The sequence below is a fragment of the Erythrolamprus reginae genome, chromosome 2, assembly GCF_031021105.1.
Source record: "Erythrolamprus reginae isolate rEryReg1 chromosome 2, rEryReg1.hap1, whole genome shotgun sequence".
NCBI lineage: Eukaryota > Metazoa > Chordata > Lepidosauria > Squamata > Dipsadidae > Erythrolamprus > Erythrolamprus reginae.
In genome coordinates, this window is record NC_091951.1 from 306794914 (window position 1) to 306818428 (window position 23515).

Here is a 23515-nt window from a genome sequence, read left to right on the forward strand (position 1 = left end):
CACGTTTTTTCAAAAATGTTAATTAAAAAATACTTCAGGGTTCCCCCCCCATACCACGGTTTTTCCCGCCCGATGATGTCATATGTCATCGCCAAACTTTCATCCGCATTTAATAAATATTTTTTAAATAAACTTTAATAAATAAACATGGTGAGTAATAATCTAAATGCTTGCTAAGGGAGTGGGAAATTGCAATTTAGGGGTTTAAAGTGTTAAGGGAAGGCTTGTGATACTGTTCATAGCCAAAAATGGTATATTTACTTCCGCATCTCTACTTCGCGGAAATTCGACTTTCGCAGGTGGTCTCAAAACGCATCCCCCGCGCAAATCGAGGGAACACTGTATATGCAAAAAAACCCAACCCATGTGGTATCTGCCTACATCTCTTTATATAGAAAAGAATGATTTTTCTAAAGTTCATATTGTAGCTGCTTTAAGAAGCTTTCATCTTTTCAAACATTCAACCTGAAGTTACTTTAAAAGTATGACTTATATAACGTGAATCCATGTGCTTCAAACACATTTTTCCCCTCAAAAGAGGTAACAATCTCAGATATGGTATCTTAAAAAAGAAATAGTAAAAAATTAAAATAAATGTAATTAATTCATATTTAAATATTTATTAGGTACCGTATTTTTCAGAGTATGAGAAGCACCTTCTTCTCCCCTAAAAGTGGGTGGAAATTTTGGTGCGTCTTATACAGTGATCCCTCGATTAGCACGGTCTCGATTAGTGCGAAACGCTACAACACGGTTTTTCACAAAATATTAATTAAAAAATACTCCACGGTTTTTTTGCTATACCACGGTTTTTCCCACCCGATGACGTCATACGTCATCACCAAGAGTCACTTCTCTGTCTCTTTCTCTTTCTTTCCTGTCACTATGCTTCAATCATTTTCTCATTTCTCTTTTTTCTCCCCTTTTTTCTATCATTTCTCTCTCTCTTTCTTCCTCTCTCACACTCTCTTCCTCCCTTCTCTCTCCCCCCCTCCACTTGCCCACGAGAAGAAAAAAAGCAACCTCTGCCGGGCAGCTCCCCTTGTGCCCCCGCTTTGTGCCTGCCTCTTTTGGGGATTTTTTTTTCTTTTCTTTTTTGCGCTGGCGGCGGGAGCTGTTGGGGAGGGCTCTGCCGGGAAGGCCTCTCAACTGCAGAGCCGAATGGGGGCGGAGGCAACAGCGGAGCCCGGCGCTGGGGCCATGCGAGGCTGTTCATCCAGGGGGGCGTGGACTGGCAAGTCGCCCTCCTTTCTCTCTCTTTCTCAAGATCGCTTGCCGCTTGCCTATTGCAGCGAAGGAGGCGAAGCAAGGCTCCAAGCTGCAAAGCGGCAAGCGGCAAGCGATCTTGGGGATTCCCCTTTGCCTGGGCGGCGGGAAGACCAAGGGAAGGTTCCTTCAGCCGCCCAACACCTGATCCGCTCCGCAGCGCGGCAGCAGCGAGGAGCCGAAGATGGGGTTTCCCCTTTGCCTTTACCCCATCTTCGGCTCCTCGCTGCTTCCGCGCTGCGGAGCAGATCAGCTGTTGGGCGGCTGAAGGAACTTTCCCTTGGTCTTCCCCGCCGCCCACACGCAAACTCCACCATCTGCGCATGTGCGGCCATGAAAAAAATGGCGCACATGCGCAGATGGTGGTTTTTACTTCCGCATCCAGTATAACGCGGAAATCGGTTAGCGCGGGAGGTCTTGGAACGTAACCCCCGCGCTAACCGAGAGATCACTGTACACCGAATGCAACCATTTTGGCTGTCGCAAAGCGCCCCCCCCCCGCATCCCATTTTTGGATAGTGGGCCTGGGAAGACTGCAGATAATTCCTGGGGACTGGGGGAAGGCAAAATTGCCTCCGTTTTTGTGAAACGGAGTTTCTGCAGGCTACCCAGACCCTTTCCCCACTGTTTTTTCTGGCAAAAATGGATGAAAAATGGCCCATTTTTTAATAAAATGGGAGCTATTTTTGCCTTTTAATTATCCCATCTAGTATGACTGGAGGAGTAATTCTGGGACTTGAAGCCCACAAGTCTTAAAACTGACAAGTTTGAAGTTTGTAAAAAGTGTACATGGTTATATAAAGTATTCATGTTTATAAAAAGTATTCTGCTAAACTGGTATTTTATTAAATAATATATTACTACACCATTTTTGGTTCAGAATACTTTTTTCCTTGTTTTCCACTCTAAAATCTAGATGCATCTTATGCTCCGGTGTATCTTATACTCTGAATAATATTGTAATTACAGTTATTAATTATTGAAATACAATTAGTATTACCCCTTTAGATATTAATAAAACATATTCCCAAAAATTTTGAAGATTTTGTACCAAAACATACATATATAGATGCCTGTGACGGTATTGGTATTTTTTTTCTCTAGCAATTACTTAGCAAGCCTCCGCAGTTATTTTGGCAACCGTGAGGCACAAGCAACCAGATCCACATGTTATTTATTATTACATTCTGTGTATTATAGAGGAATCTTCCCACTTTGACAGTTTTCACTTAGGAATAGATAGATAAGACTCTTGCACAATAGATAGATAAGATCCTTGCACAAGGATTCGAGGCTAGTTCTGCACTTGGTCCCCCTGCCTGGCTAGACATTTTCCATCATCAATATTTTTGAGTTTGCCATTGCCTTCTTTCTGTTATTGAGGAGAATGTCAGCTAAAGGTCATCCAGTTGAATTTGTGCCTAAGGCAAAACTATATCTCCCAGTCTCCAAGTAAGCCTGGTGCCAACAATAACTATATCTGAGTGTCCCTCTGCATGCAATGTACCTACAGTTAATCTTAGAAACTCTATACTTAGAATTCTTTATGATGAATGTGAAAATTTAGAATTATTTACATATACAAGGGTTGTCCAGAAAGTAATGCACCACGTTTTTTTTCTTCAACAATTATTTATTGAACACAGTGAAACTTACACACAAGAAAGAATCATGTTTCTTCTACACTCCCTATTTTTTACAATAATCTGCGTTCTGTTCTATGGACTTCCTCCAGTGAGACACAAGGGCGTGTATGCCCTGTCAGTACCACTCCTTGTTCTGGTCAAAGCCATTTCTGCGCTGTGCGAATCACTCTAATGGCCTCACCCTCTGTGCCTGCGACTAACCGTACTTCTGTCAACTGCAGATTCTCCATAAACTACACAAATGTTTCTGAATGTTCTCAACATTTTCTTTCTCTGCAGTGAGAAATTCAGTGATGACACGCTGCTTGTAAAGTACATCACTTAAAGACGCCATTTCAAAACACCGCTGCAGCTATGCTATCTGTCTGAAGAAACAAAATTTACACACATACTCCTGACAATTCAAACAATGTATATCTAAAGTTTTGCATTTGTACCATTACTGAGGGGGAAAAATGTGGTGCGTTACTTTCTGGACGACCTTCCTATATCAAAAACTACCAAAGGATAAAGGAACCAACATTGAAAACCTGGAGCATTTAATGACTCTAAAGCAGTTAATTTAGAGTTGTGGTAAAATACTTATACAAAATATGAATGATTTTAGAGCAAAGATACAAAATGCAAGAATCACCTACCCAATAAAAGCAGTTCCATTATATTTTCCTACAGGTTCCCCAATCAGGATGTGGGTGGATTGTGAAGCTAATCCAACAACTCCAGAAGCTCCTTGATCTGCCAGTATAGTAATAGTTGCTATACCTGTAAATATAAAAGAGGTTGCCAAAAAAGCTGATTGATGCAAGATATTTTTAAAATCATAACACAAAGCAATAATGATAATTATTACAGCATTACATAAATCTCATTCTATTCTTAACATGTTACTATCAATTTCTTTTAAAAAAGTAAATTAGCAAAGTTCCATTCTCTGTATTTTCCTTATTTCAATCAAATCATGGCACCCCATTGTTTTCTAAACACTGCAAATAAGGGGGGAGGGGGGAGGAATAAAGGTAATTAGACTTGTCTGGCAATTACAGCCTTGGATGCTGTTTTAAATGAGTGTGTTTACCATTTACAGGTGATATTTCTGTGTTATCAGTAGACACCAGATGAATTGAATAATGTTCATCACCTTCCAAAACATCATCTTGAATTGCATGCAAAATTATGGTTTTCTGAGATTCCATCTGCATAAAATTGGAAAAGATTACATATCTTAGAGCTATAATTTGGTATACTGAAAAATGGAAACTAAATATTAAATGAAATTAAAATCATCAAATGAAATTAGATTCAAGAGGAAAACTCTAAATTAAAATAATATCTTTTAGGAGATATTTAGTTCTTATCAGCTAGCCATACCCTTACTGGGACTTGAACCTGGGCAGCCTGCCTATAAAGCAGTAGCTTTTACTTCTAAGCAACAGGCTCGCCTCCTGTATTAGCTTGTACCAGGGAAGAATTATATAAGAGGGGCCGAGAGGCAAAAAGGAAGCAGTATGCTCCCCCCCCCATATTTGGGCATACAAGGATGATTCGATAGAAATGCATGTATATATGTATGTATGTATGCATGCATGCATGTACATACATATGTACAGTAGTATCTCGTGATACGAACCCCTCGTCATACGAACTTTTCGAGATACGAACCTGGGGTTCGAAAAAATTTTGCCTCTTCTTACGAACTTTTTTTGCCTTACGAACCCGCCGCCCGAACACCGAACCCGGATGTTCGGCAAAAGTTCATGTTCAGTGTTTGGGTGGCCGCCGAGAAGCCCCGTTGCCCAGCTGTTGCCTTTTGAAACAGCCGGGGGGGGGGGGGGCTTCTCGGCGTTCTCCCAAATGCCAAAAGTTCAGGTTCGGGAGGCCGCCGAGAAGACCTGCCACCCGGCTGTCACCTTGCCAGAAGAGCTGCGGAGCTGTCGGCCGGTCGGGAGGCTCAAATGGAGGTGGGGAATCCCAACAGGGAATTCCATGGGCAGAGTTTTGACGTCATGAAAACGTCTGTCCTGGCCGGCCGAAACATGGACTCCAGGAAGGACGTCTCCATGACGTCAAAGCTCCGCCCATGGAATTCCCTATTAGGATTCCCCACCTTCGTTTGAGCCTCCCGACCGGCCGACAGCTCTGCAGCTCTTCTGACAAGGTGACAGCCGGGAGGCAGGGCTTCTTGGCGTTCTCCCGAACCTGAACATTTGGCAAAAGTTTGGGTTTGAGTGAACGCCGAGAAGCCCCTCGGCTGTTTCAAAAGGCAACAGCCGGTCGGCGGGGCTTCTCGGCAGCCTCCCAAACCCGAACGCCGAACCTGAACTTTTGCCAAACTTCCGGGTTCGGCATTCGGGAGAATGCTGAGAAGCGCCCGGCTGTTTCAAAAGGTGACAGCTGGGCGGCGGCACCCAGCAGAGCACCGTTTTTGCGATTTTTATTTTGCTTGCACACATTAATTGATTTTATATTGTTTCCTAAGGGAAACATTGTTTCGTCTTACGAATTTTTCGCCTTACGAACTTCCTCCCGGAACCAATTAAGTTTGTAAGATGAGGTATTACTGTATGTGTATACACACACACACATCTTGAATTAAAATAAAATAATAAATAATAACATATCATTTAAAAAGTGAGGTGGCGAAAGGGACTGTACCTCAGAAAAGAGAAGAATACCATTGAGAGGAGTGAGATCATATCTAGCTGCCTCCTCAAGTTTCCAAAGAATCTGGACCGCTCCTTGGCCTCCTGAACTTCGACTTACAGTGAGAAAGACATCTGCTGTAGGATCATGTATTGACTGAGGTTCTTTCACTGTTACCTGAAACAGGAAAAAGCATTGGTATTGGGGAGACCAATATTGAATAACAAGCAAAATGTGTCAGTGTTGAGCTTCTTTTATGTCCCACACATTGCACTTTTGATCTATTGCTGGAACCAACAGCATACCTGTCAGTACCTGATGCCAGAAACTGCCAACAAGATAAGACATGCAGCCTTTCCCAATAAAAGACTAAAGAGGATTTCTGCACAAGGGACTTTCTCTGTTTAATTACATTCCCCTTTTAAAAATTGTTTAATGGGACAAATTAGTTGAATCAAACAAGCAGTCATTCAAAGAAATCCATTAATAACGATAGTTATTGCACAGTGGCCAGAGCTGCACTATGGGGCAGTATAAAATAATTGCAATATAAAAATAATGAAATTTTTTTTTCTTTTGGTTTTTCAAATAAAGCCTACAATTATCAAGCAATTAAATTATTTCTTCTTCTGCGTCCTTAAGAATTATAAATTATAAGTATAAGAAGTAAATATTGAATCTGTTCAGTATGGTACACTGATGTTTTCATGAGAACCTAAGTATCTTTCTTTTGTTCCAATTATATACAAAGACTAATTTGAGACTGATTCAAAAAGTCTATAGTAATAATTCTGTTTCCAAGAGCAGCATCATTATTTATTCTCTTGCCCCATTGTCTCACTTTCATTTGAAAACACAACTGTATCTGTTGGACAAACACGATCATTTGATAAAATAGCTATTCCATACAACATTAAGTTCTAGTTGTGGTATCACTTCTGCTAATCCAATGTGAGAGTTGCCAGGTTTGAAACTAATTATGGGGAATTGCTATCTAAGTTCCTAAAAATATATGCCTGACCTCAATTTTACTTTTACACCTAATTGTTGACACTCAGAGTGCTTTAAAATAGCTTACACTTCTTTTCGTATCCCAATTATCAACAGAGCCTTCCAGGGGGAAAAAGAGTTCTTTTCCTGGATCATTTTTCTAGATTTTTTAAAGTGGCTACTATTGTACTAACTAGAAATTCTCCTCTCATTTAAATCTGAATACAAACACTATGAAAGGATAGACTATCTGCAGTGGTGCTTAGATATTTGTGAATAACTTTGGAATTTTCAATATTTTTGTATACACATGATCTAAAACATGATCTGTTGTCCACACAAGCCCTAAAACTAACTAAAGAAAACCTAACAAATGCATCAAAAATTACACCTTTCATTTATTTATTGAGGGAAATGATCCAGAGCTACATCTTCCTTGAGGTAGCGAAATGGGATAGAAGTCATGTATGATCTTACTTTCACTTACATGTTTTTCTTCAAAGCCGAAAACTCCAGCAGGTGAATCATTTGGTGCAATAGTAACCATTGCCTGTACATCATCACCTAGCCTTGCATCACCTGTCACTCTAAGTAAGGTAACAGTGAACATTTCCAAAGACTCGACCTCATCATCATCTATGATAGTGATTTCTATCACTTCTGTAACCTAGGAAATAAAAATAAAAACGAAGATGAAATACCTGTAAGAACCATGAATATGCTCAAGCTCAAGACATTTAGATTTAATTTGGAAGCAAAACAGAAATGGAAATGAAAGTCCAGGTGAGGTGGGCAATTATATAAATTTTGTTAATAAATAAATAGAAAAAAGGAACCTCAAAGAAGGCAACTCTGGCACAATGCATACCATACACATAAACAGTTAAAACATACCACAAAAAGTACTTTACAAAATACTCTCTGATGTCCTTTAAAGACAAGCAGCAAGGCTGATGTGCTACAAACTGTGTCATTACAGGGTTCTGAAGCAAAGTCCACTTAGTCGAAGAAGTAGGAAAACCTCTAAATGTAGCAGAATTCACTGGCACATTTAGAAACAAAATATTAATTTTTAATATATCTATATAAAATGCATTGTTACTTTATTTTAATGACATTAGATAATACAGTGATCCCTCGAGTATCGCGAGGGTTACGTTCCAAGACCCCTCGCGATACTCGATTTTTCGCGATATAGTGGTGCGGAAGTAAAAACACCATCTGCGCATGCGCGCCCCTTTTTCCATGGCCGCGCATGCACAGATGGTGGAGTTTGCGTGGGTGGCGGGGAAGACCCAGGGAAGGTTTCTTCGGCCGCCCAGCAGCTGATCTGCTCGGCAGCACCGCAGCAGCGAGGAGCCGAAGATCGGGGTTTCCCCTTTGCGTGGGCGGCGGGGAAGACCCAGGGAAGGTTTCTTCGGCCGCCCAGCAGCTGATCTGCTCGGCAGTGCCGCAGCAGCGAGGAGCCGAAGATCGGGGTTTCCCCGCCGCCCACGCAAAGGGGAAACCCCGATCTTCGGCTCCTCGCTGCTGCGGCGCTGCCGAGCAGATCAGCTGCTGGGCGGCCGAAGAAACCTTCCCTGGGTCTTCCCCGCCGCCCACGCAAAGGGGAAACCCCGATCTTCGGCTCCTCGCTGCTGCCCGCCCGCCGCTCGCCCGCCCACCTGCCGCCCGCCGCTCGAGAGCAAGAGAGAGAGAGATAGAGAAAGAGAGAGAAGGAAAGAAAGAGATGAGAGAGGGAGGAAGAGAGTGTGAGAGAGGAAGAAGCAAGATAGAGAAAGAGAGAGAGAAAGAAAGATGAGAAAGGAAGAGAGTGACGTCATCGGGTGGGAAAAATCGCGATATAGCGTTTCGCGAAGATCGAGATCGCGAAAATCGAGGGATCACTGTATATCCAAAACAGAAAAGTTGGTAAAAAATATGAATAGAGTTACACCAACTTCCAGAAGTTTGGTAGGTTTCATAGTACTTTTAATATGAACATGAATCAGATTTCAACGAGGCTCTCATTTTTAAAGCAATCAATGGTTTTGAATGGTGCAATAAATTTATGAGTAAATATAAGTGAGCCTCCAATCACAATCAGCCATGAAAAAAGGAGCCTATTTGCCATCCTGTTTTAGAAGCACAAACATTGTTGGCTAAAAGCTATTTTACACCTCGTTGTCAATGATGCATTTTTGAATATTTATGCATAGACACGTGCTTTGAAAGTACACTTAAAATGTAAGGAAGGGGGTAAAGTTTCCTGTTATTATTAGCCAGCAATTATCTTAAAAGGAGCATACTATAATCATAAGGTGATAAAAAAATGTGGGCAGAATATGATTGATCAATATGTTACATACTTGTCCATCAGCAAATATAAGATTTCCAAATGATGGTGAAAAGTCTTCCAGACTAGCAGAGGCAGGTGTGGCTTCCCAATCGAGTTTTATTGATCCAAATGTTCCTGCCTTCCGAACAATGGACAGCTTCAGAATATTATCTGGTGGTGGTACTTCATAAGCAGCCACTGTTCCATTCATATCCTTGAAAGAAAACAATGGTAAATTAGTATTTTATTAAAACTATAATAGTGTCTGTATTTCAAAAGGAGGAGGAGGGATAAGAAAAAAAAGAGTGAGATATAATAAATAATATATTATATATAATAGGATTTCTCTAGGAGTTAGGAATTTCTCTTTCAGGGATTGTTAGGCCAAAGTGGAAGTAGTAATAACAAAAGTACAAACACATTTATCATATACATAAATAGACCCTTTTTCTCCCACTGAATGGTTTCCAAAGGAATTTTAGCCCATTCTTCAGTTAAAGCATTCTCCAGTTCTTTTTGAGACGATGGTGGTGGAAATCGTCTTCTTACTTGAATCTCTAAAATCCACCATAAATGCTCAATAATGTTGAGGTCTGGTGATTGTGGTGGCCAGATGAGATGCTGAACCTCATTAGAATGTTCCTTGTGCCATTCTTTAACAATTCTTGCTCTATGGATTGGTGCATTATCATCTTGAAAGTTGGCATCCCCCTCTGGAAACAGTTCTTGAGCCAAGGGAAATCATTGGCCCGGTGGATTTCCAAGAAATAGCACCCCAGATCATCACTAAACCCCCGCCATGTTTGACGGTTGGGAGAACGCAGTCTGGATGAAATGATTCTTTTGGCTGTCTCCAAACATAAACACGGTCGGAGGTCGGAAAAAGGTAAACAATGATTTGTCAGAGAAAATCACATTTTGCCACTGCTCAAGGGACCATTTCTGGTGGTTTCTACACCACTCTAAATTATTATTATTATTATTACAGTGGAACCTCAAGATACGAACTTAATTGGTTCCAGGGAAAGGTTCGTAACACGAAAGGTTCGTAAGACGAAACATTGTTTCCCATAGGAAACAATGTAAAGTCAATTAATCCGTGCAACAAAAAAAAAACAACCGCAAAAAAACGCTGCCGCCCGGCTGTCACCTTTAAAAACAGCCGGGCGGCTTCCCTCTCTCTCTCTCTCCTTCCTCCCTCCTCCTCCTCTTCCTCCTCCTCCCGTATTCCACCTCCCTCCCAGCCCGCTAGGCAGGCCAGTGGTCCCCGTCACGGCGGCCCGATTGAGGGGCCGGCGGTCTCCGCCAGGGAGAGCTTCCTGGCTTTCGTTCTTGTTGGATTCGTGCGTTTTCATGCCCAGGAAGCTCTCCGAAGTGAGGAGAACCGCCGCTGTCGCCGCTCGGCCGCGCCTCCTCGCCCGCCGCCCGCCCGCCTGCCCAGGATGCAGACCTGCTGCCTCGCCCTGCGCCTGCTGCCGGCCCGATCCTGCGTCTATTGCTTCTGGGCTGGTTCCATTCTGTTCCCTACCGGCCCGATTGAGGGGCCGGCGGGAGGAAAGCGAATGCCTCTCTTCGTTGCGCTGCCTGGCTGGCAGCGGAAGATGTAAACGAGCCCACGGGGCCGGTCTCCGTGGCCGACAGGGAACGGAGCCTTCCATGGCGGCTGCCTGCTGGGCTGGTAAGAGGGGGAGCCGAGCCCAGCCCCGTGAGCTCGGTTACATCTTCCGCTGCCAGCCAGGCCATGCTGGTGGAAGCGCAACAAAGAAAGGCACAATCTTTGGGGTTTTCGCTGGAGGGGGAGGAAGTTAGGAAGGTCCTACCTCTCCCCCCAGCGAAAACCCCAAAGATTGTTTGCTGCCATACGATTTAGCAGCAAAGTGACGTGGATGGATGGAAAGCTGAAACAGCCCGGTTTCAGCTTTCCATCCCTTCACGTCACTTCGCCGCTAAATCGTGTGGCAGCAAACAATCTTTGGGGTTTTCGCTGGGGAGGGGGAGGAAGTTAGGAAGGTCCTACTTCTCCCCCCAGCGAAAACCCCAAAGATTGTTTGCTGCCATACGATTTAGCAGCAAAGTGACGTGGATGGATGGAAAGCTGAAACAGCCCGGTTTCAGCTTTCCATCCCTTCACGTCACTTCGCCGCTAAATCGTGTGGCAGCAAACAATCTTTGGGGTTTTCGCTGGGGGGGGGAGGAAGTTAGGAAGGTCCTACTTCTCCCCCCAGCGAAAACCCCGAAGATTGTTTGCTGCCATACGATTTAGCAGCAAAGTGACGTGGATGGATGGAAAGCTGAAACAGCCCGGTTTCAGCTTTCCATCCCTTCACGTCACTTCGCCGCTAAATCGTGTGGCAGCAAACAATCTTTGGGGTTTTCGCTGGGGGGGGGGAGGAAGTTAGGAAGGTCCTACTTCTCCCCCCAGCGAAAACCCCAAAGATTGTTTGCTGCCATACGATTTAGCAGCAAAGTGACGTGGATGGATGGAAAGCTGAAACAGCCCGGTTTCAGCTTTCCATCCCTTCACGTCACTTCGCCGCTAAATCGTGTGGCAGCAAACAATCTTTGGGGTTTTCGCTGGGGGGGGAGGAGGAAGTTAGGAAGGTCCTACTTCTCCCCCCAGCGAAAACCCCAAAGATTGTTTGCTGCCATACGATTTAGCAGCAAAGTGACGTGGATGGATGGAAAGCTGAAACAGCCCGGTTTCAGCTTTCCATCCCTTCACGTCACTTCGCCGCTAAATCGTGTGGCAGCAAACAATCTTTGGGGTTTTCGCTGGGGGGGGGGAGGAAGTTAGGAAGGTCCTACTTCTCCCCCCAGCGAAAACCCCAAAGATTGTTTGCTGCCATACGATTTAGCAGCAAAGTGACGTGGATGGATGGAAAGCTGAAACAGCCCGGTTTCAGCTTTCCATCCCTTCACGTCACTTCGCCGCTAAATCGTGTGGCAGCAAACAATCTTTGGGGTTTTCTCTGGGGGGGGGGAGGAAGTTAGGAAGGTCCTACTTCTCCCCCCAGCGAAAACCCCAAAGATTGTTTGCTGCCATACGATTTAGCGGCGAAGTGACGTGGATGGATGGAAAGCTGAAACAGGCGAAAGGCGAGGAAGCCTATTGTAGCAGCTGCCACAGCGGAGACATTTGGGGTTTTGGCTGGGGAGGGAGGGGAAGGCAGGAGGTCCGGCCCTTCATTTGCCCTCCCAGCAAAAGGCAAAGCCGCGCAGCTCCGCATCGCCGAAGGAGGCTTAACCCCACCACTCTGTCCCACCCCTCGGCCGTATCCGGCATAACTTCCTCCTGCCTATCCCCGCTCTTCTGCCGGCCACGGCCGAGGGGTGGGACAGAGGGGTGGGGTTAAGCCTCCTTCGGCGATGCGGAGCTGTGCGGCTTTGTCTTTTGCTGGGAGGGCAAATGAAGGGCCGGACCTCCTGCCTTCCCCTCCCCCCCCCAGCCAAAACCCCAAATGTCTCCGCTGTGGCAGCTGCTACAATAGGCTTCCTCGCCTTTCGCCCGTGCCTGGCGGGAGCTGAAGAGTGCTTTGCCCAGTGCAAAGTTGACAGCAAGCAGCTCCGCAGTCCCGAAAGGAGGCTTAACCCCACCACTCTGTCCCACCCCTCGGCCGTATCCGGCATAACTTCCTCCTGCCTATCCCCGCTCTTCTGCCGGCCACGGCCGAGGGGTGGGACAGAGGGGTGGGGTTAAGCCTCCTTCGGCGATGCGGAGCTGTGCGGCTTTGTCTTTTGCTGGGAGGGCAAATGAAGGGCCGGACCTCCTGCCTTCCCCTCCCCCCCCCAGCCAAAACCCCAAATGTCTCCGCTGTGGCAGCTGCTACAATAGGCTTCCTCGCCTTTCGCCCGTGCCTGGCGGGAGCTGAAGAGTGCTTTGCCCAGTGCAAAGTTGACAGCAAGCAGCTCCGCAGTCCCGAAAGGAGGCTTAACCCCACCCCTCTGTCCCACCCCTCGCCCGTGGCCGGCAGAAGAGCGGGGATAGGCAGGAGGAAGTTATGCCGGATACGGGCGAGGGGTGGGACAGAGGGGCGGGGTTAAGCCTCCTTTGGGGACTGCGGAGCTGCTTGCTGTCAACTTTGCACTGGGCAAAGCACTCTTCACCTCCCGCCAGGCACGGGCGAGGGCGTGGAAGCTTATTGTAGCTCGCCCATGGCCGGCAGAAGATCGCTCTTGCCCGGCTTCCCCGCGAGGCATCAGGTCAGCATTCTGGGCGGGCGGGCGGCGGACGAGGAGGGGGAAAGCCTCCTGCAGCAGCTGCCACAGCCGCCGGCTTCCCCGCCGCCCGCCCCACAGAATGCTGACCTGATGCCTCGCGCGGAAGCCGGGCAAGAGCGATCTTCTGCCGGCCATGGGCGAGCGGCAGGGAGTCGGGGCTGCTGGCAAGCGCCCCAGCCTGGCTGTGACCTTTTAAAACAGCCGGGGGGCTTCCCAGGAGCCTCCGGAAGCCAAACGCCAAACCCGAACTTCCGCGTTCGGCGTTGGGAGGCTCCTGAGAAGCCGCCCGGCTGTTTTAAAAGGTGACCGCCGGGCTGGGGGGCTTCCCAGCACCCCCCCGAACCCCGAACCTGGAAGTTCGGCAAAAGTTCGGGATTCGGGAGGTTGCTGGGAAGCCCCCCAGCCCGGCGGTCACCTTTTAAAACAGCCGGGGGCTTCCCAGGAGCCTCCCAATGCCGAACCCGGAAGTTCGGGTTTGGCGTTCGTAACTTGAAAAAAGTTCGTAAGAAGAGGCAAATTTTTTCTGAACCCCGGGTTCGTATCACGAATTGTTCGTAAGACGAGGGGTTCGTATCTTGAGGTACCACTGTATTATTATTATTATTATTATTATTATTATTATTATTATTATTAATTGGATTTGTATGCCGCCCCTCTCGGTAGACTTTAAATGCTTTGAAACATTTGTCTTTGAGAGCAGACATTTTCTAATTGCAGCTCTTCTGTGGAATCCAGATTTGTGAAGCTCCCTTCAAACAGTTTTTGTGGAAACTGGGTTCTGTACGTGTCTATTGAGCTCTGCAGTGATTTTAGGAGCTGTGGTCTTGCGATCCGCTCTAACAATCTGACGGTCTCTCTCAGACAACTTCGACTTTCGAGCAGACCTGTGCTTGGCTGAGGACGTTTTCTCTTCTCTTTCAAAAACAGTCATTACTTTTGAGAAATTACCTCTTGAAACGCCAAACATTCGGGCACTTTCTGGTACACTAGCACCTGCCATTCGAGCACCAACAATTTGGCCTCTTTGAAACTCTGAGAGGTCTGCCAATTATAAAAGGTTATAACCAATTTCCTTAAAGTTCTGTTTTTAAAAAAGGTAGTTTAAAAAAACATATCAAATAACAGAATTTAAAAAAACATTAAAATATGTCAAGTTTTGATTGATTTTAACATGTTCAAACATTATGATGCCAAAAAGTCAAGTGTTTCCATTTCTTTGTTCACCGCCTGTAATAGCAAAAGGCATATTATGCATGGGTAGAAGACTTATAATTTCACATTATTAACCTATGTATTATTACCTACATACCTTGAAATGGTCACCTTAGAATAAGAATAGTTTCTACTGCTCTTGATATTGAGATGTTTCAGGTTGTTCTCACCTTGCTAATATTGAACTGAAATATTCCTCTGGGGTTATCATTCTCTTCAATTAAAATCTCAGCTATTTCTAAACCAAGTTTCTTCATGCTCTGTTGCCCTCTAGTAAGAGAAGAATTCAGTAACTGCACACTACTAATATTGATTAAAAACCCCTCTTGTAATTCTGGAATATTATCCTGTAAGATAAAAAATGATTTAAATTATTTTGCAGATTGATATTTTGGACAGAGTAGTAAGAGAAATCATTTTAAGTTATGATTGTTTCAGTGGAAAGTAAAGACATAGAGGACAACCAAGCAATCAATTCCCTTAAAATAAATATTAGTTATATAAAAACAAATGATTGTTAAAAATTACATTTTTTTGCTGAAAATATAATTTCATTGTATTAAAATCTGTTCTTCTCTGTCTGATTACTTATGAAAAGGTAAAGATATATTACATTCATTAATTTAAGGTTAAAGATTAAAGATAAAGGATTCAGATTGTCTGAAGGACAGCCTCTCCCAGATTATACCTATCTGTCTATCAAACCTGCAATTGCACCACAAGAGGAATAAATGATTTTGGCCCTGTTACTTTGTGAAACTACCATAAATTCAAATCTTGTTTGAGTTTAATATAGACTTTTCTGGCCCAAAAGATTATATGGCTTGTAGAGAAATTTCAAAATATACTAGATTAGAATCAATTTGAAATTAGGAAAATCTATCCAGGAAAGGTGCATCAGAGATTGTACAAAATTGTAGCACCAGAAAATAAGCATTGGCTGTTTTAATAGAAACCAGAATCATTGGAGATTGGGCAGCATATGAATTTATTTTTGTTCTATTGAATTGTATTGAAAAGTTTTTCAGAAGTGGTTTGCTAATGCCTCCTTTCTACGACTGAGAAATGGCTGGCCACCAAGCTGGCTTCCTGCCCAGGAACTCACAGCATCTTGTTTTATTGCCTGATGTCTTAATCATTATATCAAAGTCGTGTTCATAAATTTAATAAATTATTATTATTACCAATAGTATATCATATATATGGCAGAATAGTCATAGCATTTACTCAGAGAACATGTAGATAAAATTTAGAAGCTGTTGAGATTGTAGAAGATAATACACCAGTAAGTTTCTATTTATTAATTGATTAATTAATCAACCAATCATAAAATATATAGATATATCTGGACTTGTTCTCACATACAAATAATATTAAAACATTAATCAATGTGGGAATTTTCAAATAGCGTAAATATTATTTAAAGTATAAAATTTTTAAGAGAAGATTGAACTGCCATTTGACTGGTGTACTATAGGGTTCCTGCTTGGGCAGGGGGTTGAACTCGATGGCCTTCATGGTCCCTTTCAACTCTAACAATAAATGAATGAACGAACGAACAAACAAACAAACAAACAAACAAATATACTTTAGTTCAGATTAAAATGTATTGGGAATGATAACATTACATTATTGAGTACTATCCTATTTTATGCAGAAATATTAATCAGAAAAGTATTTTGACTTTTCATATGTCATTCACATATAGGCTTGCTACAAACTATTTTCAAATACTCACTGGTAAAATGGTTACATTAACTGAAATTAATGTTATATTCTCTGTCATAACAATGGTCTTGTTTTCCAATCTATAATCTTCATTTTCAATGGCTTGATTAACAAGAGGGAGTGAAAAGATAGGGTGGGATATTACATGTATACTAATATCACCAACAAATGGTTGTTCCCTGAAAATATGTAAATAAATAGTAGTTGATCTCCCTAGGAAAAAAACAATATTAAAGTTAATGAATATATATATATATATACAGTATATACATACTTATAAAAACTTGTTTTTTCCAACCAAAACTAATATGATTATAGCCAATGAACTACATAATAGTAATAATTCATATTACTTCCAAAAATTGCATTTTCTCTGGGATCAAGAAAAAAAATATTGATTTGTTATGATAAAAATTAAGACATTAAAAAAATGTAAAAACGCTTTTTTAAAAAAATCAGTGAAATGTCTCACTTAAATACAAAAATACAACTCATATTTCTTGTACTGTACTTATATATTGATTTCTACATATTATATTTGTTCTCCAAGTTTAAAAAAGTATTTGAAACAATATTCAGAAATGTTTACTTTAAAATCTGTAGATGTAACTGCACCATTGTATGTCAGAAGACTTTTTTACAAAAAAATCTAAAAAGATATACTTGAAATTCTCTAGGATTTTCTTAGAACTGACTCACCTTCAGGCTCTGCTACTTTGTTAAAAAGAGAATCTGTGTGCCATCCCACTACACCAAGGGGATTGTCATTGGGCAGAATAGTAAGTATAGCTTTTGCTCGACTTTTATCAATTATGGCTCCTCTTCGGGGGTCTTGAATGCCCACGGTGCTAATATTAGTGAGAGTTATAATCAGTGCCTCTGAAGCTTCAGGAATAACATCTGCAAGGACTGTTAATGTTACTGTTGACATAGCCTGACCCTCTGAAAATGCCACCTAGAGAATTTAATAAGAAAATACATAACTTTATATTTGTTACATAACTTTTGGCTTAACACAACAGTTTAAGATTCAATTCAATGAAAGTTAGCAGTTTAATCAAATTATCCTAATCAAATTGCCATAGTGACATTGTTTAAATGGTGTCATTATTTTTTTTCAAATTACATAATTATCTATGCTTATTCAACCACCTGCAATATAATAGTGAAACATAAATACATTGTAAATAATACTGTAAGTCGTCAGAATTAGCCTGTGGTAAGATGGGCAACCAATACATTTTATATATAAACCATCGAATAAATGTGTATCTAAGATACTTTTGTAGTACTGGAAAATATATAAGTTGCAATCAATAATTGAATTGGTAATGCTTTTTTTTCTTTTCAGTGATTATATTGTTTACCTATGGTACAAAATACAATCTTTCAAGGAAGCTGGACTGTAACTCTTATTGTATCTAACATATTTTGAAGAAAACAGGTTGAAGCAAGTTGAAATATCAGGTAATATCTTACCCAATTTTAGGAAGAGGAGATTTTAACATCTGCAGTTTATTCCTATATTTCCTATGAAGAATATTGCAAATTCTATGGTTTAAATATATTTTATTATTTATTTTATTTATTAATCAGATTTGTATGCCGCCCCTCTCCGCAGACTCGGGGCGGCTCACAGCAATCGCCATACAATGTAAACAAATCCAATATTTAAATTAATTTTAAAACACCACAAGTTAAAACCAATCATACACACTAGCATACCATACATAAATTTTATAAGCCTAGGGGGGAAGGAACATGTCAATTCCCCCATAACTTTTGCCTTGTTAACCAGATAGAAATTTAATGTTGTTGGAGGGAAAAGGTATGTTGGTGGGGAAAGGTATAATTTTGGATCTTTTTTATGTCTTATTTCTAAACTTATTTCTTAAGTATATTTTACTTTACTTTACTAAGTTGCACTAGCATTCAGAAGAAATAAAAAACACACTAATCCTTCCTATGCAATGGCAATTGACTACAATCTTGACTACTTATAAGTGGAACTTTATGACACTTTAGAATATTTTTCTAAAGTAAACGCAAACTCTGAAACTTTCAATTTATAAAAGAAATCTGAATATTTCCGAAAAGTCATCTCTTGCTATTTCATATCCAATCTCATATTGTTCAAAAGATGTGTTCCTCCTCATGAGTGAATTTTCCTTGAGTGTATGGAGCAACAAGAAAGTGGTATTGTGTAATTTGTATTATCTGAGTGGCATTCATTTTTGACTTTATTAAATTTGATACACTTCAGCCCATTTTCTATACAACCAATCCAGGATGATTATTAAGTAATAGGTTATATTAAATAGTGCTTCCTGCAGGTATCATAAATAGCATTGTAAGTTGACACAATACACATTACTTATATAGAAAAAAGTCATACTGCAGCTTTTTGAATCAGTATGCATTAGAGTATAAATTTATATTTTAATTTATTTCCATTAAATACACTATTGATACTGGATTTCTAAACAAAAGCAACATCACACAGAAAACAATTTTTGTAACTGAAGAAAATTTGCTATTTATATAAAAGTATGCCTCATTCAACATTATAATCAACTCTGCAAAAAGCATTCAAGTCTTATCCTGGAATTTACAAGTGCTGCACCTGCCTTGGGGTCACATGATTGCATTTTGGGCACGTTGACAACTGACTTGAGTTTATAATGATTTTATGTATTTTTTTCCATTTTCTGACAACGTTAGATAATGGCTTTATTGTATTAATTTAATAAAATCAAACAACATTACTATTATGATTACAATCTAACAAATTACCAGTTTCTTTACATTTTAATTTTCTTAATTTTGTTTTTTGTTAAAACAATAGATAAAAAGTTATCTAAGGAACATGAAAGCAAAGGAAGAAATGGTTCTTTCCATAAGTCAAAATCTTTTTGAATGTTTAAATCTACAAATTATAAGACAATATGAATGAAAAAATTTCTAAGTTAATATTAGCCAATTGGATTCTCATTTAATTAGATCAGTAATACAATAACAATTAAACAATTATAGAGCCAGGGTGGCGCAGCAGATAGAGTGCTGTACTGCAGGCCACTGAAGCTGACTGTAGATCTGTAGGTCAGCGGTTCAAATTTCATCACCGGCTCAAGGTTGACTCAGCCTTTCATCCTTCCGATGTGGGCAAAATGAGGACCCGGATTGTGGGGGCAATATGCTGGCTCTGTAAAAAATGTGCTATTGCTAACATGTTGTAAGCTGCCCTGAGTCTATGGAGAAGGGCGTCATAAAAATCGAATAAATAAATAAAATAAATAAACCAGATGGTAGTTTCTACAGCAAATTTTTTTGGCAAAATACATACCACCCCTGAAGTTGGAAATATGTCATTAATACTCCCACTAGCTTCCCAGTGGACTATAACATGTCCAAATGTACTTATTAAGCGTTCAACGTTCAAGGTGATCAAGGTGTCCTGTTCCATTTCTTCTGTTTGTTTAAATAAAGAATTCTAAAAATATACCAGTGATGAAAAATAATATAGTTTAAAATGCAAATATCTTGTTTTTCTGCTCTTTAAACACTAACAAAAAAAATTCATGTATTCAACAATGTCTAAAAATAGTTAAAATTGTAATGGAAACTGAAAGAGTGTGACTATCAGATTTTGCTTTAATAAAAGCAGTAAACTTCAGGCACAGTAACAGGTCCATACACCCCATACATTTAACTCATACTCAGATATCTACTTACAATCAAAGATGTGATGTGGTTTTATTCCACAATAGATAGAAACACGTTTTCTTTCTTTATCCATGTGTATACAGATCTGCCTACTGCAAAATTTTGAAATCAATTCCATCTGTCTCTAAGCTCTACTAAAGTTTTCCTGGCCTTAAGATTGGGAGATTTCAGATCAATATTTACTAAAAATTTCTATCTAGCCTGAGAAATGTTGGTTCCCATTTTGACAACCTTCTAAAGCAGAGAAAATTAGTATGGCTGAAATGCAGCCAGTGAAGAAACTGAGTTCCCCGTATTTAATTTCGTAACAGAAATAAGCAATAAATAAGTTAGGCCAATTTTTATAAATATTTTCACACCCATTATGACACCATTATGTAGTAGCAAATAGATTACTGGACTTAGATTTAAGACCTTGGATTCAGGTATCCTTGAAACAATGATCTATCAGACTATTAAGTATTTTCATCAGTGTAAATTATTAAATTGCCTTGGGGAAGCTGGGATATAAATCTGATTAGAAAATCAATAAAGTTTCTTAATTTTTTAAGCCATCAGAACAGAATTCACAATTAAACCATTGCAGGTTCCAATGCATTTGTATTTATTTTTACTTTTATATATTATCCATCTTACTATCCAAAGACAAATGAATCATATGGTGAACTATGTTACTAAGACAGCTGTTTATGCTACTGGTCTTATGTTTTATAACATTACAAACATGAATACATTTCATATGTGTTAACATGTTTGTTATTAAAAAATACTTAATTTAATATTTTAATTTTACCTGGGCAAATGCAACAACTCCATGAGCATCATCATTAGAGGGTATCGCTATGGTCACATAACCATTAGGACCAATTTCTGCACCACCTTTTGGATTTTTCAGCCATACTCTAAAAGATTCTTCTTCCTCTGGGACCACGTCATCAAAAATATTGATTGCTATCACAATTTCTTTATCTCCTGGTTGAAATATCAGTTCACCTGAACTAGCATAAAAACACAGATGTATAGCATATTTATAATTAAACAATTGTTCTTCTGAGACAAAGTAAAATCAGTTTTTATACAGAAAAAAATGTAATTTTAGGCATGTTAAAGAAAAGGTCTATATCAGTTACCAATTTGTTTTTGCCATTTACTTAAGTGTTACAGGAAACATATGAGGTCAATTAAAAAATAAGCAAGGTGAGTGAGGTTTATATAGAATAATTTATCATTTTCCTCCTATCTGTAAAATCCTGAAGTTTTTATAGACTGTTTTGGGATATCATTCCACACAGTGAAATGTACTATATATGGAGCAGTGTGGAGTGGGAGATCTCTGTCTCCATATTACTTTAGCAGGCCATTTCATTTGCCAGGTAGATTACCTCATACATATTTTAAGCAAATAACCTACACTGCATTTCATTTAGATTAACCAATCTCAGTGTTATTATATTTTATCCTGTTCATCCAAGAGAAAAAGTATCTCTCAGCAATCAATCACTCAACCAATCAAAAATTAGTCAGCAGACTTCTATCAGCTTTCTAGGCAACTATATTCCATTATCATATCTAATTTGGTTGTTTTTTGTTCATAATCTTTGACAGTACTCTTTCCTGAATTTCTGAACAATTCCAAGATAGTGCCTTTGATTGTGAAAGTGAATGATTCAGAACATGGAAGGAATTGTATTAGGAACTCAAATCTTTACAGCAAAAGAAGAAACAATGGTATGATGACTATAACATTTTATAAATTGTAACTAACAAAACTAACAATACATTCATAATCAATATAAAAAAATAAAATCATACCTAGGTATAAAATCTGACTGGTTTGAAACTGCGGTTAGCTCATAAACATAGGAATAGGAATCTCCAGTCACAACAATGAGACTTTTGTTAGAATTAAGAGACTTTACATTGATACTGGAAATATGATTGGCAGAAGGAGCTTCTAGCAATGGAGAAAACCGATTCTTTTCTGAGTTCCAGGAATACAGAGCTGATTTATCTTTGCTAGCAAATAGTATCTGCACTATATCAAGAATCAAAGAAGATATGAATGTTAGAGTAAAATGTTAACATTTTATGCTAAAAAAATATTTAATTGGTTTTGTTCAAGGTATATTTTGCATTCAGTTAGCACTTTTTGTTTTAAAGATGTACAAAGGACTTAAAAGGGTGCTCGAAAAGGATACTGAAATGAATAAACATCAGTCAGCTCGCATGGCTGCTTCTAAGGCTTACCACATCATTCATCTGAATGTATATATGTAGACAACACTTTTGCTGGTTATCACAAATATAGCAAAGTGATTGTGAATGTACAGCCACATTTAGACAATCAGGGAAATTTTGTGCAAGCAACTGTGCAAGGCATTCCTGAAGGAGGGAAGAAATGTTTGCATTTTGCAGAAAATGCAGCAGGCTCTCATTTTTCAGCAACAGAAATCTTTATTCCCCTAGCAAATCCAAGACATTCCTGAGGCTGCAAAGTTTCTATTAGTTTGTTGAAAAATTCAAAACCAGAAGCACGCACTATTAACTGATTCAACTGGATTCATAAACTTCTTTATAAACATAGTAACAGATGAATTTGCAATACCATAAACGGAGTCCTTCTTCAAGCAGTTACAGACAGCATAGAGCAGTTAATTTCATTTCAGCAGAGTTCAGAGTGAGAGACTACAGAGAGCAGAGAGGACTGGAGCCACGCCCAGTCTTAAGATTAAGTTTCAATTTCGATTCTCTGCACAGATTCAGAAGTGTTTAAGTTCCCTTTGGCTGACTTAATGGCTATGCCTATCCATCGGCTGACCTTGTTACCATTGGCTCTCCCAGTTCATGAATATCTTAACAAGTTTGTAATTTTGCTGTGGCAAAAATAAATAATTTTGTCTCCTTTAAATCTGCAGTTCTGAAAACATTAGGATACATATTAAAAATGGTTCTGTACGTTTGTTTTCTCTCAGGAAGCTAAAGTTGTGAGAATAACTGGTTTTATTAATCATATTAGGCTGAGAAACAAAGTGCGCAAATATAATGACCTTTTAAAGGCTGTTTCATATCTGACAACGCCATTGAGATGCATGTAATATCCATATCCAAATTGCTCCAAGTGCTTATTTTGAAAAATCATGACCAACCATACAACTCTCCCCATCCAAAAGGCCAATAGCATTATTTATGATGGCATATACATGGCATTTTCCCCTACAGGAAAATTATATTTGAGGGGGAGGGGAAGGGGAAATCATGTGTGAGTTAATGCAAAATTAGAGATAATTGCCATACTTACCTAAACCTGAAGGTGGGATAGAAGTATGAATTGCATTTACTGCTCTGATGGAAATGGATTGAAAATATCTGAAGGAAAATTGCCCTGCCTCCCAGATAAAAATTTCACATGTACTGTTCAGCTCTATGGAGAGTAAAATCAGACAGCTTTCTATGATTATGGGTATTCATTATTAACATAAGAACATAAGGACATAAGAAGAGCCATGCTGAATCAGGCCAAAGCCCATTAAGTCCAGCATTCTGTGTCACACAGTGGGCCACCAATTGTACATGGGGATCTTGAGCAGAGAGAGAAGCCAAGACCCTCCCTTTCCCTTGACCCCCAACAAATGGTACTCAAGGGAATCCTGCCTGCCTCAACCAACAGAGGCGGCACATGGACATCCGTTTCAATAATCACCGATATACTTGGCATCCATGAATCTTTCTAATCCTGCCTTGAAGCTATCAAGGCTGACAGCTGTCATGACCTCTT

The 23515-nt window shown here is 40.3% G+C and overlaps 1 protein-coding gene across 1 annotated transcript in view; it reads right to left on the minus strand.

The window, feature by feature from the left end:
* The window catches only part of ADGRV1 (adhesion G protein-coupled receptor V1), a 265854-nt gene that overhangs the window by 151500 nt on the left and 90839 nt on the right, over positions 1-23515 (minus strand). The window contains exons 49-60 of the mRNA XM_070743048.1: positions 23039-23161; positions 21553-21775; positions 20534-20738; positions 19361-19507; positions 16717-16972; positions 16028-16230; positions 14460-14636; positions 8891-9073; positions 7030-7209; positions 5565-5729; positions 3988-4105; positions 3551-3674 (exon numbers count right to left, since the gene is read on the minus strand). Of these exons, the coding sequence (XP_070599149.1) occupies positions 3551-3674; positions 3988-4105; positions 5565-5729; positions 7030-7209; positions 8891-9073; positions 14460-14636; positions 16028-16230; positions 16717-16972; positions 19361-19507; positions 20534-20738; positions 21553-21775; positions 23039-23161 (2104 nt within the window). The remainder of the gene's footprint in view (positions 1-3550; positions 3675-3987; positions 4106-5564; positions 5730-7029; positions 7210-8890; positions 9074-14459; positions 14637-16027; positions 16231-16716; positions 16973-19360; positions 19508-20533; positions 20739-21552; positions 21776-23038; positions 23162-23515) is intronic.